Raw genomic sequence first — 18,243 nt, forward strand, 5'->3', positions numbered from 1 at the left:
TTTTTCCTCAAACTCAGAACGTCCAGCTTACCAGCAAAGAAAACTATGTTGTGGTTCTTAAAGCTATTTACTTAATCAAATTACCATCCCAGTGAACTATAAATACTACCAAGTTCACAAAAATTAAAAAGAGCTACTTATTGGCTACTCCATAGCGTTAAAAAATTATAAGGAGAGAGAGAATGGGCTTGATAATAATAATTATAATATGTACATATAATACTTCATACTAAATTGATTTATGCCAGTCTATTAACTGGAATTCTGCCACAGAATAATAAGGTTTTTAGATTAGATGTATTTACCATTTTTAATTTTGATGGTAGCTGATAGAATAGTTTTTTGGCACTGAAGATGATGGAATTTTTTACCAGATCAGAAGTGGGTATTGTTAAGTAAATGTTCAGGAAACTGTAAATTATGATAGTGCGGAGTGTGTGAACTTTTTAACTACTGCCGATATCAAATCAATCCTAAAGCGTAAAGTGCTCAATGAATGGTGGAAAAAATCGTCAACGTCCACACAAACTTCGTGAAGTGATAGACTGAGTAAAAACATTCTCAATACTACCGAAAAATCGCAGAGATGAAGTTCTTCACCGTCTCCGTCTAGGCCATACGCGACTGACCCATAGAAACTTATTTGATGCGAAAGCTGAACCAAAATGTAGCAACTGCAATTGCAAATTGACTATAAAACACATATTCGCAGAAAGATCATCCTCAAATCTACCATTCGGAACAATACGTGAAATTTTCGGACCTAAATACAATATTTCTAACCTCAAAAGTTACCTTAAACAGATCTCGATCATAAACTTCATTTAAAAAAATATGTATAGATAAAACACTAAATTTTTACTGAATCGCTAATAACCAGTATACGGTTGATGAGAATTTTGTAAAAAAAAAATAGAAATCGCAATTCGTTCTATTACTTAAATCTTAAAAATGCGTCTGGATTGCTCTCTGGGGATGAAGAAGTTATGGAATGTGAATATGATGATTTCAATGTTAAAAGTTTGTAAATTTTGAAATTATATTAGACTTCAGCTTGTTAAGATGTATAATTGTATTATAATAAACTTATTATTTTTGAAAATCTTTGTGAAAACCAAATTCAAAACTGCCATACCCTGGAAATACAGTTTTCTACCACTTTTCAGATACTATTTATCTCTTATTAAATCATGTATAACCTTCCAATCTAGTATGGTAGATTGTAGAGTAATACTTCGTTACCATTTACAGAAATATTTATTTTAGAAATGTAGAAAGACGGAATAGAAATATATATACGAGAATACTTGAATTAGGTAGAAACTAACTTTGGACTTATTTTCTTTGATATTTATGTAATGCATATGAATAAATTTATTTTGAGTGCTTCATGACGTGTTTTAATACTCATAAAACATTAAAGTTTTATAAATTAAGTTAAAATGCGTGATGTAATATAGGCATTATCGATAAAGAAGTATCGAATAAACCATACTGTAGACAGTAAAAAAATGCTTACTGCATATTTATATTATAAAAGTTATATGACTATCGCATGTAAAATGTTCACAATGATGTTAGCTCGAGTTATGTACTTATAATTATGCGATAAAATAGTATCCCACGCATTTTGTAAAATTAAATAAATACCTATCTATGGAAAGTAGTTATTCTAGTGATAAACGGATATAGGTACCAACGGATACAAATTATACTGAAAAACAATGTCAGTACATTGTAAATATATAACATCGAATCAACATACTTAACTTTTGTTACATTTTGCTGAATGTGATTGTGATCTAATTTACATATGTCTTTGAAGATCAATTTTTTTCCACTGTATTTAAAAAATTGGACCATCGCATTAACTTTGAAATGTTTCAGGTTATGTACTCGTTAAAAATTTAGAGTTTATTGACCATACTGGAGAAAATGATTGTTTGACAAATTATTTTCACCAAACAAAGTATAAATTTTTCTAAATTTGATACTGACATTGAAACCCATAGCCCAATTTTCAAGTGAAAATCATTAATTAACAATGGAAATATGATTAAGAACATATATTAAAACTTTGTTATATTTATTCCCAACATATCTTGAAATGTTAATCATGTCGTTGACGGCAAAAACTCTGAAATATATTTTAATAAAATGGTCGAAATAAAATGATTATGAAGAATAGAAATGGAAGCAAAAACAGAAAGTATAAAGAGAAAAAGAAAAATAGGATGAACGTCGAAAAAGACATTAATAAAAAAACAGTATCATCATAATAATAAAAACCAAATAAAAGAATTACAACACTAAATAAGAAAACTATTAATAAACGAATTACGAAAATCCGGCGCCTTACAATGAGCAATGAAAACAGGACAATTCGTAGTTACTTGGCAGGACAAAATAATAGATATATTATTCTCATTTATACTCAAAAAATATAAGCTCCAATATATAAAAAGGGCAGATGTTAAAAAACTTCTGAACTTAGAGTTTACAATAAATTTTAAAAAGGGTGCAGGAAAGGAAAACAAGATATGCAGGATTCTCGTACTCCAGGTGTTTTCATTGTGATAAGTTACTGCGCATGATCGACGCTTCCATTCTCGTAACAAAACTACTTGTTGCCCTTTTTGAAACAAGTAGTGCGATACGATTGTCGAGAGTGTAAGGGTATACAGTAGGTAAATAAAACTGTGGAGCGGCGTGTGTTAATACCAAAACAAACTTTATTGTGTGGTGAAAGCTTTTCTGAAGATTTCAAGTAAAAATGGAGCTTACCTGTACAGAAAACTTTTCAAATGCTGCCAGAGCTTCGCGTGACAAAGTAATTTTTAATGATGTTCGTGTCATAAACAATTTACTAAATGATGAAATGTTTTCAATACCAAAGTGTGATTATTTTCAAACAATTCAAAATGATCTTCAACCTTTTATGAGGAAAGTTGTGACAACTTGGATGTTAGAGGTATGTGGTCATATTATATAAATTGGATATTTTTTCTTTATGTTGATATCTTATTTAATCATTAATATTTTTAATCTATTTCAAAAATATTTTTTTTTATTTATGAATATCAAAATTGTTTCCATTTTGTTAATTTCGATATGTTATAATCAAATATTAATGTTCAGACAGACACAATCACGCACTTAATGAGTGATTTTGGTTTTTGTGCGGAATAGGAATGCGTGGCAACTCTCAAATGATTTTAACGAATTCAAGGAACTTCAAATTTGTTTTTTTTTTCAAGTTTATCATTAAAGTATATTAGTTTTCGAGATGAAAAATTGATCAAAATAATCTTAAATAAGTTCATATTTTCTTAATTATAAAAACCCCGTTGATCTTTTTTAGGTTTGCGAAGAACAAATGTGTGAAGATCAGGTTTTACCTTTGGCAATTAATATCATGGATCGCTTCCTATGTATTTGTCCTATCAAAAAACAACAGTTGCAGTTACTTGGAGCTACTTGTCTTCTGATAGCAACAAAAGTTAGAAGCACAAACATGTTACCAATAGATCTTCTGTCGGCTTATACAGATTACAGCGTTACATATGAACATATATCGGTAAGTTTTTTATACCAGGGCTTTTGATATTCAATTATTTTTTTTTCATTTAGTTCCACTCACATGCTTGAAAATTTTCAAATTCTTATTATGTTAAAAAATGCATGAAAATATAACTATACAAAATAATACTAAAATGTACTTAAATATTTTTTCATTTAAGGGCATGCTCAGTTTCTTTAATAAATTTTTGTCTTATATACAAACATATAAGAATTCTGATTTTTCATAACTCATACTTTTTTCTAATGGAAATGAATTTCCTTTCTTTATCAGTACCATTAGTACATGGAGCATGATGAAAAAATACTTCTTTTAGAATAAATTGAGGACGTATAACTTAATGAAGATTTAATTGTTATATGACTGTTATACTTTTATTCATATGGGATATTTTAAATATCAGTGGAATATAACGTGGTCTCATTATTCGAAAAATGGTTGTCTTACAGGAACATAGTCAACGGATCAAATGACTATTCATATCTCAATGCTCATTGATCCACATATCCTTCACCAATTAATATATAACATAAAAAAATGCCAAGTATATATAGAAATATTGTTTTGGGGTTTAATATCTTGAATTAATTAGACTCAAAATTAGATTGGAAAGAAAAATGTCCTATTTGGACATCAGTATGTAAACTTTTTAGGAAAGTCATTAAAACTTGGAGCTTTAGTATTAGATCTTGAAAGAAAATATTTATGATTCAATGTATAAGTGAAATAATCTGAAATTACATCCTTATAAGTTCTTGAAATGTTTATAGAACCAGAAAGGTCAAATCACTGTAAATTAACATGTGGATGATATAAATTTGTAACCAACAAACGTTGAACTATTTCTGCATTTTTTCAGTTTTATGTTAATTGTAATTTTTGGCAAGAATTATTTTTCTCATTATTTTTTCTACAGCACTTCATTGGAACTTTAAACATTCTTACAAGATAGTGACTTATCATGTTTCTGCAATTAAATCTAACTCCATAATTTTTTATATTTCTATTTTGTTTTCACATAATAAGTATTTTATTATTAAAATAGTCAGCAGGTTAAATCTTCCAGGACACCTTCAATTTACGCTATGGAATTCATGAAAACAAGTATATACTGAATGGTATATACTGAATGTACCAAAATTCCTTGATTTTATTATTATATAAATGTCAATAATAGTGACAATTTTTTTTAATGCGAACCACACAAGAATTCTCATATTTTATAAATTGATTAACATCTATAGTTCAGGCAAATCAGGATATTTTGGGATACTGAATAATTGTAGCAACTGTTAACAAAATTACGGGCACGGATTTTTGAAATTTTAGGACTTGAAACTCAAAAAAATTTTGATACCTCGAAAACTATAAGGAATTCGAAAAAAAAACTGCCGTAACAAAATATGTAGAGTACAAAATTCTCTACAAAAAAATACCCCGGATATTTGTTCCTAACCTCAAAATTTTCACCTTAAAATGGATTCATACACTCAAAAATATTTTGAATCGCGAATGACTCGAAAACTACGAGGAATTTGAAAAAAAGTGCGGAGCAAAAAATGTACTGCACAAAATTCTCTACAGATTGCTCTCAAAGCATTTTTTCCTAACCTTAAGCGCGCTAGTTTTGAGCCAACTGGTGAGCTAGCAGTATAGACCTTGTAAATATAGAGAATGTATTGGCGGGTTTTTGTCTGCTCGCTGGTTTTGAGCCAACTGGTGAACTAGCCATCTGGACCTTGTAAATATAGAGAACCTAAAGGCGGGTTATGTCTGTGCGCTGGTCTCAACCCAACTGGTGAACTAGCCATCTGGACCTTGTAAATATAGAGAACTTATTGACTGGTTTTGTCTGCGCGTGTGGAAATTATATTGGCTGGACTTGAGGATCGGGGTGGGTCGATAGTTTTGGATTTATTGAAATCGATTGTGTCTCCAATATGTACTCGATGCTGGGCAAGGGAAAAGAAAATATCGGAATTGGTGGCAGATAATAAGTGTTTCTTTTCCTGGCGCAAATACGTCGATTTGCCTAGCCAATGTAGGAACAGGGGTAATCTAAACAAGGGATTTTATACACTCTATGGTGTTTTGACAACAAATTGTATTACTACAGAACAGTTTACGGTGGATATATGCCATTACACATACGTTAACCGCATATTCTCTATTCTGTAACTTCGATAAGTGGAAGTGCCTATTATGATCATTTGTGATATGTAATTTAGTAATTAATCTATCTTAGTGATATTGCAATTTTTTTATTTGGATCTTGTAACTGTACTTTTCCATAAAGTGTTCTGAACGGTCTGTCCTTTACTACTTTTAATCCCATTTAAAATAAATTTGTTGCAGTAAATATTATTTTCTAATGTTGGAATATGCTTTACTATAGCTGATTTTCGAACCCTCGGTAGTGGGTAATAATTGGATGACGGCAATAAACCATTTTAACCAAGAATGAAGTCATTAAAATTAACGTTGATTCGGAAACATAGAGCCCGTATCTTATTTATTAATCTCTTATTCAGATATTGATAACAATTTCTTACATTATTATTGGAAATAGGAATTCATTCATTTCAACTCACTTAATTTTGTCATCGATCACCAATAAGTCTCAAATATTATAAACTGCTCATTTGGTTTCGAATATTTTTTTAAAGGTAAATGGTCCTCACTTTGTAAGCAATTTTCATCATTCAGTGACCGATCTTTGAAAAGATTTAGATGAACGTGTACTCTGAAATTATATAGAAATGTAAACATAAGGAAACATAAGATGGTTGTCGACTGACATGCTTAATCAGCAGATGATATATTATAACGAGACATGTCTTTCACGGTTTTTTGTACAGTAAGATCTTTACTGTAACCTTTGTTGTACTAAAATCTATTTAAGTACTATTCAAAATCCAAAAAGTTTGTGATAACTGTATTTTTGAAAATAAAATATTTTTAAAAAGTGACAATTGTTGCAAACTACATTTCTATATTCTAAAGCTGTATTATACTAAGGTTCAATAGGCTCTTTAGATATATTTCGAACTTTCCGACCAAGGATGTGATTTTCTCGGAGAGGAATAGAAAAACTGATCTTGTTATACAAGAAATTGTTTTTTTCGGTACAAGGAGAACTGGATACATTTATAGGCTTGACAATTGTTTTTGAAGACTAGCACGTTACTGCGGAGGAAAATAGTATGTAGTATCAATTAATAGGTTTCCGCTATAGTTCAACCCCTTGTTAATTTTTTAAATAAGAGATATAAAAAAATGTTGTCTACAAAAGTCGAACGAAATGAACTGATTTTTCGAAAAATTATTCCATGAAATATATACATTTTGCACACACATTAAATTCAACTCTATGTTTTCTATTGTAGCTAGTCCTTTTTTTCTAAATCTTGATTATATATACAAAATTTGATCTCTCTGTTATTGAGAACTATTTCAAATTTTTAGAAACACCCAAAAAGTTGGGTGTTTGACCAAGTTCGAGGTAGGTAGGCTCCAACAGGTTCAACATTAAGTACTTACGAAGCAATGTAAATTAGTGTGCCATAAATTGAATTGGAGCTTTTATAAACAGACACAAAACATGATTCACTATTTATTTTGACAAATAAAATTGGTCCTACATACATATTAGAAATTTATTGTCAATTAATTGTCCTTACAAGTAAATTTATTTCCACATCAGTTAACTGAAGATATCACGAAGCGTGAACCCTCAACCCAACAGGGTTTTTTGGTTGAGTATATTAACAGAAGGACATCTTACCGCCAAAATAAAACGGACTTACCATCTTGACTAATTTAAATAACTACAACCGTAAAGTTAATAATATGATAAAGGAAACTTTTTGTTATGCCGTCAATATCTTCATTCCATTTTCAACCGACACTTTAAGACACTTTTGTAATAATTATGATACCAATGATTCAATTGAATACCTATTGTGCAAATATACAGGGTGGCGCAACGGAACGTGCATATTGCATACGTTGATAAGTTGCTCTCGTGGATCACTTTGACGGAAAGCGTCGCGCTTTTTGTGTTCGTACGTTTTACGAGAACAGTCGTTCATACGTCTTGACAAGGCGACTGGATATGGATTAAAACACATTAATGAAGCTCCGAGTGCAAATTTAATTTAAATATGGGTTAACCGTTTTGGAGAAACCGGTTCCACGTTTAAACCACCAGCAAAAGGTTGTCCAAGAACGTCTAGGACCACAGACAATATTGATACGGTGTATGGGTCAGTACGAGAAAATCCGCATGTGTCTACTCGGAAGGGATCGGCGGCTTTAAACTTGTCGAGACGAAGTTTACAGCGAATTTTGAAGTTGGATCTTGAACTGCATCCTTATAAGCACCAGTTAACAAAGGAATTAAAAGATACCGACTTTGGAGCAACGATGGCATTTGCTGAATATATGCTTAGTCGATTTTCCACTTTTGACATTTTTCAGATGAGGCTTAGATTATTACATTTTCAAAATATTCCTTCTCTTCGAGATTTCTTACTATGAATGTATCATCAGTTTCTGCCTAGTCAGAATGTTGCCTGATCTTCGAATTTATATTCAATGTTTTCTCTTAATGTATTTTTCAGAATTCTAGTGTGTAGAATAATATGGCCCAATAATTAACATATTGTATCCGGTCCCCTATTATATGTATTGATATTAAGAAATTATTTTCCCAGCTTTTCAGTATTTTCCTTGATTTTTCCGTCTTCCGTATACTTTCTAAATTCCTATGTCTTGTCTCAACCATTTAATTATTTCTGGAGCTAGGTCATCCTCTTTATTTGCTTTTCTTTCGCTATTTTATGTGTAGCTTTTCCTTTTTTTATTTTGTACTATTCTTGATGCTATTCTCTGTCTATACCATTTTTTATTCATTCTCATTTCTCATTGCCTTTTCCTTTACTTTTCCTAATTTGTTTCTGTAACCAGATTTATCCACCTTATGTATTTCTACATTATTGTTTGGTTTTTTTTGCTATGCCATCCTTTTAATCTCTACATTCCACCAGATCTTTTTTTAGGTTTTTTTTATATGTTCTTTTTTCGCATATCTTCTCCGCCACTTTTATTCATATTATTTCAGCTTTTTCTAATTTGTAATTGGAATTTATTTCTGCTCAATTGTAGGTTTCTATTCTCTGAATACTCTTCGTATAATTTGATGGATACTAAGTAGTCTTTGAGGCTTTTAGTATTTCTTTCCTCTGCCACGAATGTATGGTTTCCGTTATTAGATAATTTTTTATACAAGTTGATGATTCTTACTCATACAAATATAAAAAACACACATTTAATGACAAACATTCAAAAATTGTTGAAACATAGTAAAATTTAAGGAAAAACAATTAGAAATTGTTCACGTACATAGAAACGAGAAAGCTATCAATGATAAAGAAGACAGAAACAATTTGAGTGGAATTTATAATTCTATTTTTCAAATGTAATTGTGGACAATTTGATTTGACGATTACTTCTTTTTGTTTCGATTATTTTAGCTTAACATGTCACTAAAATGCGGCATACGTCCGGAGAATTGTCTTCAACAATCTTTTGTTAAATCTTCTGCTTCTTATTGACTCAAGGGTCAGCAGTCATTATATTTTGATGGCCATTTTCCTTTTTAGACACTGATAACGTCTTACCACAAATTAGTTGGAAAAAAAAATTATGTAAGGGTGTTCAACCACCTTACATCCTGTTTAAGAAGGATATATCCTGAATATATCAATAAATGTAGGTATCCTCATTTCTTTTCTATCGTTCTGATGTAATTAGTAGCTACAATTACCGAAACTGTAATGGTTCTTTTCTATCGTATCATATAACAATAATACTTTTAATTAATAATAAACAAAATATGAAAACTTGTCAAAAATTGAGGTTTTCACCTAAATAAATAGGTTAAAACGTCAATTCATCATCAGTCCTTGTCCTTGAATAATTATCCTGAATAGAAATGATGAACAAATCTAAAAACAGGGTAAACAAAAAGAAATTGATTATCAAAACGTAAAACATTTTTTCCCTGCCAAATGTATAAGGACATTCCCAACAACTGTATTTATTTCAAGAAAAATAATATATGATATTTATGCTTCTAAAATTTCTTGATCCTAGGTTTCTTCTGTTTTAAAATTAGTTTTTTTTTAGATAAATTTTGAAAGACAGATAAAAATTTACGTTTCGACTTATTTAAGTCAAAATATGATAAAGACACTGGCAATTTGCGTGTTTATATTAATCAATAGATGACCTACATCACGAACATGAAAATAAGAATAAAATCAAAATAGAAAATTTGTTCTGATAAGAAAAATTAATTTTTCCTTAGTCCTTACCTCTCAAATATGTAGCAGTAATCAATTTTCTTGATGTCACATAATATAAAATTAACAATAACATAAGAACAGATACGAAACCAACTCGGTCCTCAAGATATTTGAACTTCAATTCGTGTCATCCTATGTCACAAAAAATATAAGTGATAATAAGTTTGACTGATAGATCTGCCCAACTATCAAATCCTGACTTTAGGTGCTTAGCTATTCCAAAAGCAAAAACTGCATTGAAAGAAAATATTTATCCGGAAAAAATGATAAACAACATATTCAAGAAAGAGATAGTACAATCAATTTAAAAGCAAAACAGAAACGAAACATAAAACATTTTTCCTTACCATATGTGCAAGGACTTTCCCAACAATTATCGAATTATTTCAATATGATATAAGTCATAAAGGACATAAGACATAATCCAAAAATTTCACTAAATTAAAATCTGAAATACCAACAAACAAAAGAAGTTATACTCGTATATCAAGTGCCTTGTACTAATTGTGATGCTGTCTACATAGGGCAGACATCTCAGTATTTAGGAAATAGACTGAAAGGTCATCAATACTATAAAAAAAATAAAACTACATTAACGAACCATGTAATATCATAAAAACAAAAATTGATTTATAAAGATTCTTGAAACAGAATCAATAATGATAATTTGAGTAAAATTTCTAGCTCTATTTTGTAAAATCTAATAAAACTTCAAATAATTTAATTGATCACTGCTACATATTTGAGATGTAAGGAATAAGAAATAATTAATTTTTCTTATTAGAACAAATTTCTATTTTCAAATAAACACGCAAATTGTCAGCGTCAAATAATATTTTCATAAAGTCGAAACGTCGGTCTGTCAAAAATTATTAAAAATAACCAATTTCAAAACAGAAGAGACCTAAAATAAGAAATTATTTATTGATACAAATATTTAATATGCTACGACCGTATCGTTAATGAAATCAGGAAGAGAGATCTGTTAAACACAGACCATATATCAATAATTACAGTAGATTCGTCATTAGCCCTTTTGCGGTTATATTCAAATATCTCTAGGGTCACTGCTGTCATATTTTTATTAGCGTTCTGTAGCGATTTTCGTGATGTGACATCATTAATAATCTCTGAGACTTGCATAACTTTACATTCCCATCATTAGACCAAATTACTGATGGGAATTTTTATTTTTCTGTACGATTATTTAGATATTTGAAGATAGAGACCAAAATTTTACCGAAACGTCAAAAATATATTAAATGAAATTATTGAGCTTGACCTAAAATCAAGAAAATTTATGAACTGTCACAATAGTGTCTCTATTTTTCTCATGGCATGTTGCAGTGTCGCAAAGCGGATCGTTGCATTATGTTTATTTAATATATCGTGAAAACATCACCCTTCAAAAAATCCACCCTTATTGTGCTATCTTCTGAATAAATCAAATTTCTCATCGAATTTCGAAAGCTGTACTTTTGTTCACCTCACAGGTAGGTGCTATATGCGATGGTTTGGCGTAACTGTGAGAAACTGAGAAAATCTTTTGTTCCCCGTCTAGGACTTGATTCCGATACGGGCCACATTATCTCTTTAGGGGAAACAACCCCTGAATGAAAAACCGGAATTAATGTTCAAAGATATTCGGCTTTTTCTTTTGTTAATAAACGGATATGATATGAATTTTAACTTTTCGCTATAGGGTGCTGATAAGGAGGAATGTGCTTTGAATTTTTACCATTTCTCTCTTCAAGATTTTTCTTCTTCTAGTTATTTCCCCGGAAGAGGAAAGAAATTAATAATATAAGTGTATACGTTAATCAAAACATAAAAAAATATTTCAGAGGCATGAATCCTCAAAAGATTTATACATATTTGAACTTGTGTAATAGATGTAAATGTGATTTTCAAAACATTTCAAAATTTAACGCACCGCATTTCTTAATTAATTAATTCCCAGACGATGAATACATAAGTATTCGAAAGCTCGGAAAATATATTATAGTTAGTCCACTTTGGTGTTTCCTTGCCACGTTCCCAATAAAAAAACGCTCATATATATATATATATATATACAGAGTGTTTCAAAAAAGGTGATCCTATGTCTGACTCTAATAGAGGGTGCTAGTTACACGGCTCGTACTAAGTAGTATTGAACATAACTTTTTCAAAATTAGATTTATTGAGCAAAATTACAAGTGAACTTAAACATCATTTAATTTTACACCAAAAAGGTACTCTTGATAAAACTCGATACTGTGTAATGATAAATGTATTAATGAAACAAAAAATTACCAGATGAAAATTTGAAAAAAAAGGACTAAAAACTATCAATGAATGTCAGTTTTTTATGGCAAACTCAGAGAAAATGCTATTGCCGTGTAAATTTCAAAGTTATGGATAATCAGATATTGGGGGCCTTAGTATGAAACAAACAACAGTTTCAGTCCCAGAACCGCAATACTTGATCATCAAATTGTTGGTTGTTTCATACTAAGGCCTCCAATAGCTCAGTGCCCATACTTACAACGAAAGCCTTCAGTTCCAATTTTTTAAATGTATCCGTTTTATCAATGAGATCTCATTTACACGATAGAAAATTTTCAATTCACATAATACTTAGTAATTAATAATAAAAATAATTAATAACTTAATAATAGGTTATTACTTCATAATTTTCAAATTCAAATATTCCGAAAACGGTACACAGTATCAATTTTTATCAAGAGTACCTTTTTGGTGTAAAATTATATGATGAGTTCATTTGAAATTTTTCATAATAAATCTAATATTGAAAAAGTTATGTTCAATACTACTTTGTACTAATCGTGTAACTAGCGCTCTCTATGAGAGTCAGACATAAAAACAAATTCATTCATTCATTCATAAAAATCTGTTTTTCGTGTATTTGATTCTGTTTTAAGAATCTTTATAAATCAATTTTTGTTTATTTGATATTTCATGGTTCGTTATCCATTTTTATTTTTTTATCGTATTGATAAACTCTTAGTCTATTTTCTAAAACTAAAATAAAAATAAAATCAAAATAGAAATTTGTTCTAATAAGAAAAATTAATTATTTCTTATTCCTTACATCTTAAATATGTAGCAGTACTTGATCAATCAAATTATTTGTAGTTTTATTAGATTTTACAAAATAGAGCTAGAAATTTTACTCAAATTATCATTTTTTATCATTATTGATTCTGTCTCAAGAATTTTTATAAATCAATTCTTGTTTTTATGATATTTCATGGTTCGTTAATGTAGTTTTATTTTTTTATCGTATTGATGACCTTTCAGTCTATTTCCTAAATACTGAGATGTCTGCCCTATGTAGACAGCATCACAAAAAATCTCTTTTACGTGTATTTGATTCTGTTTCAACAATCTTTATAAATCAATTTTTGTTTTTTTTTTGAGATAATTCATTGTTCGTTAATGCAGTTTAATTTTTTTTGTATTGATGACCTTATATGTATCTGTTTACTCTTTGTTATGTTATTAATATTTTTTTGTGACATAGGTTGACATGATTTGAAGTTATACTATACTAGTATACATATTTTTGAAATGTAGCAACGAAAAAAAAATTATTTTTTGTGGTTAGAACATATTTTTATTTTTATCTTGATATTTATGTTGTAGGTGATCTATTTGTTAATATAATTATGCAAATTTTCAAGTCACATTTTAATAAAGAAATGGATCGAAACGAAAATTTTTCACCCGTCTAATAAACTAAGTTTCAATTAAAAGATATCTTAAATGAAGCCTATTTTTATCAATACGTAAAGAACTCAAAAATAGCCATAATATAATTAAAAACAAATGGTAATTATACACTTTCACGGTCACCTGGTTTTTTGGCTCTAGAAAATCGAAAAATGGATGGATTTTAATGATCTTGGTCTCAAAATGTTCCATTTTACGGCGGATTTATAAAAAAAAATACGAAAATTAAAAAAAATGAATATTTTTTACAGTTTCATGACTTTAAATGCAAAAAAAATGACTTTCTACATATAATCCTTCGTAACTGTTTCTGACGTCGTGGAATCAAGTTCGTATAATTTTCGCAATTTACATAAAAAAATGAATATTTTGAAAAAAAAAGTTTTTCTACTATTTAAGGTTTAAAACTATTAAAAACCGCAAATTCAGCCACTAACCCCGTGATTTCATAAATTCGTCGTAAAATGGAACATTTTGTGACCAAAATTATAAAATTTATCTATTTTTCGATTTTTAATGGTCCAAAAACTATTAACATTGAAGAATATAGTACGAAACTATTCACGAAAATTGATTGTTTTTCATCGATTTCATTTTAAGTCATAAAAACTGAAAAAATCATTCTTTTTGGATTTTTTTTTAAATTGTTTATTAATTTATGTAGAATACAAAAAAAATATAAGAACTTTATCTGATAATGAGATAATTTTTTGTAAAGGATTATTTTGCAAAACCGTTTTTTTACGCTTTAAAACAGTAAAACTATGAGAAATTTTCATTCCAGCTATTTCTACTAATTTTTTTTATAAGTCCGCCGTAAAATGGAACATTTTGAGACCAAGATCATTAAAATCCATCCATTTTTCGATTTTCTAGAGCCAAAAAACCAGGTGACCGTGAAAGTGTATAATTACCAAACAAATTATCTATAGAATAAAGTTTCATACCATACAATAACACAAAAAGTGGTGTAAATCTACTATTAACTGAGAGATCTAAAACATAATCAAGATCTTCTAAATCGCATTAATTAATTAGCAAACAAATTGCATGTACATTTCACAATAATAATATAAAATTAGAATCATTTTCTCTAATAGATAAAATACAAATATTGCTGAACCTTATACAAATCATTTATCAGTAAAACACTACATCAATGTGCATATGTCATAGATCAGAAAACTAAATTTACTAAATTAAAATAAAAAGTTAATACTCCATATTGAATTATCCAAAAAGTTACGTACGATTGACTGTGGAATATTAATGTCATTTGGAAAATACAAAATGTTCAGGACATTCAGAGGATAATTACCAATTGCATCATGCTGAATCCCTGTTCTATATCGGTTGTATTTTTTGGATTTAGGTTCTTGGTTGGGACGGAGAACATTTTTCCAACGCTGCTTTTTATAAATAGTCGTAGACCTCATATTTTTGTGACCGCACTAATAACACGGCTATTTTTCACAAATCTTTATAGAACTTATGCACGTATTATGTAAAAACTAACTGACCCACATTGAGAATTTGTCCACCAAGAAATAAACACAGAGAAATGGGAAATATCTTGTTTGATCAATGTTACCCATTATGTTCAAAGTCACCACGATCGGTAGTAGTTTATTTAGCACCAACAGGCTTCAAATACTAAAGGGATTCTAAGTATATTGATAAACATAAATTAAAATCTAGTTATTATTTAATTTTGTTTGAATATGTAGTTGGAAAAGGGCTCGGTAGCGAGATGTTGAACGAAAAACGTAGGAAAATGTAGAGTCATTGTTTTGGATTCAGTTTTTTGATTGCATAGCTCCAATAAAGAGTTCGTGATAATACTGAAGGCCGAAGACTAGGTAATTGTTGTGAAGGTCTTGGTAGGGATTATGGTAATGGACTACCGGAGCGTGATGTTCTTTAAAATAATTTAAAGAGCGTCTAATTAGTTTACTGCTGTTTATTTTTTTGCAAAATACGACATATATACGATCGACAACGCAGTTAAAACTTTGTTTGGAAAGTGATTCCTAACTTAAACTAATAATGACGTCAACACTCCCGTAGTCTATTCCTCATGAGTTATAACGAAAGGATGGATCAACAAAATATTTGTTTTCAAGGATATATCCGAATTTATATGCCACTTGGGGCTGGAGATGGATTTATATCTATAATATAACTTAATCAATAAATGATTTGATCATACCTTGTATTCTTCTTCTTCTCATGCCGTTTTCTCATTGAAGGTTGGCGACCACGTTTCTAAATGCGTCTCTGTCTCTCGCAACATGAAACAATGCTGAGATTTGTCCATTCTTTTATCTTACGGAGCCAGGATTTCTTCTTCTTGTCGATGCCTTTCTTTCCCTCTACTTTGCCCTACATTATGTTCTATAGCAGTAGGTATTTGTCCTTGCTCAAGATGTGTCCTAAGTAAGATGTTTTCCTTATGCGTCTATAGAGCCGCATCTCAAATGCCTCAAGTTTTTTGATCATTTGAGCTTTCAAGGTCCAGGTTTCCATTAGCAGAACTGACCACATAAACCTTCCATCAATTCTATTCTGACGTGGAGGCTTAGATTTCTGTTTGCAAACATTCTGATCTTGATTTGGATCAAAAATTCTGATCTGGATCCATTTGAGCGTTTATGACTGAACCAAACAACTCTCTAATAGGAGCAGCCTTTTGAATTCCGATTTAGTCTGTCTCCATGTCCTCAACACGCACTATTGCCGTTTGATTGTAATAGATATTTTTGATTAATCGTATATCGCTTGGATCTAAGTTAATAATTGTTAAATTCTCTATAAGTTTATCGTGTTGGACTTGTATATCGTTATATTTTAAATTTCAAAGGGATGTCGTAATATTTTTTATTGTTATTTTTCGTAAATTGAACTATATATTGAGAAATGCACTTTGGTATTTATAACCACAACCCCACAATAATCATCTCTAGAAGAATAATAAAATTACAACATTTAAGAACTTCTTGGTAGCATTTTAAAGGTCAATTTTTTGACATTTGTCTGTCATTGTCCACTCATTAAAATCAGTTATCTTCCTTGGATTTACCCCCATTACATACCCCCGGAGGGCTTCATTCTTGTTCTTTCAAAACTAAAATATTACTAACGTAATTTCTTTAACCCTATTAAAATGCTCATACTCATATTTTGTTTCCTATTATTCCATAAGAATCATTTTCATATTAATATGGTAATTTTTGTTTTCATAGTTGTACAGACTGTTACAGTAACCGAATATATATCATCACGTCTAGTCGGATTTCCCCTTAAAAATAATAAGAAAGGCGCGCTCTCTGTAAAAAGAAATAGGGTGATATACCTTTAGTGTCAAATTATTGGCAAACCAAACAGGGCTGGACTGTGAAATTTCCATCAAAAAGTGACTTACTGCAATTCATATTTTTTTAATGCCAATATGAAAGTGAAAATTTCGAAAAATTTAATTTATTCGTAAATAAAAGTAATACCTGTACATTGGATCAAAAATGTATATATTAATCTTCCAGATAAATGTTTCGTTCTGTACCACTCCATCAACTCTATTAATTACACTGTCTGACGCACGTTTCGATAACTAATTTTGCGTCTTCGGAGACTGAAGATAAACAGTAAACAGATAACTATGAGTGTTGGTGTAGTTACAGAAATTTCAATTTAGTTGTAGTTATGTATTTTCGAAATAATTCGAATATTAATCAGCAATAGACATCGCCGCGAATTCTCTTTTTTATCTTCTATAGATCAAAAAGGGGTGAACATTTTGACATCGTAGTGCTCAAATAGTAGAAATTAGTTCGGCAGGTACAATAATATCATTCGTTTTGAATTCAGGAGATTTGATGGCCAACAAGACTGGCATTTTTTGAAGTATTAATTAATCGCAAGTCATATGGAATAACAAACTTTTTGTTTGGTATTTTCATCCATTATAAACTTGGAAAAATAAATAGATAAAAACCGAGCGATGTCAACAAACTAAATAAAAATGGAACTCAAACTTTACGCGAGAATATAGGAGACAACAACATCCAAGTGGGCTTGCAAATAAGGCTCAATATTTTTGTTTTCTTTCATTAATTACCTAAATTTATCCCATAAAAAATTGAATTAAATCCAAAGACCGTTTACATTCCACAGTCCGTACCTGTTTCCAACAATAGTACAAATCTATGAATGACTAATTTGCAAAAAAGAAAGAAAAAGTTCAAGTACTCGTATGTAAACGAAGGGGTCAATTAGTTTATGCTTATCCAATGGAATCTAGACGTCGCCGTCTGCTGCGCGGTTATACACTTGGCAGTGACCTTTTTCTCCTCCTTCATTTCCCACAGACACTATTGTGCAGACAACCCTTTGTCTAAATGCGACCCTCTTAACGGTATGGCAACTATCGCGGCTGGACTCTCCCTTCGCCTTAAGAGAACATGGAAGGATCGCCAACGTAGGGGGTAACTGTCACCTCGGATATTGTAAATATACGAAAATTTACAGATTAAATAACAAGATATATATATTATTACAGTCTTT

General features: G+C 30.0%; 1 protein-coding gene across 1 annotated transcript in view; it reads left to right on the forward strand.

The window, feature by feature from the left end:
- The first annotated feature begins 2,643 nt into the window (after nt 1-2,643).
- LOC130898192 (G1/S-specific cyclin-D2-like) overlaps nt 2,644-18,243 on the forward strand; it is a 53,013-nt gene continuing 37,413 nt past the window's right edge. The window contains exons 1-2 of the mRNA XM_057807285.1: nt 2,644-2,971; nt 3,362-3,577. Of these exons, the coding sequence (XP_057663268.1) occupies nt 2,774-2,971; nt 3,362-3,577 (414 nt within the window). The 5' untranslated portion in view covers nt 2,644-2,773. The remainder of the gene's footprint in view (nt 2,972-3,361; nt 3,578-18,243) is intronic.

Source organism: Diorhabda carinulata, chromosome 9 (assembly GCF_026250575.1).
Source record: "Diorhabda carinulata isolate Delta chromosome 9, icDioCari1.1, whole genome shotgun sequence".
Taxonomy (NCBI): Eukaryota; Metazoa; Arthropoda; class Insecta; order Coleoptera; family Chrysomelidae; genus Diorhabda; species Diorhabda carinulata.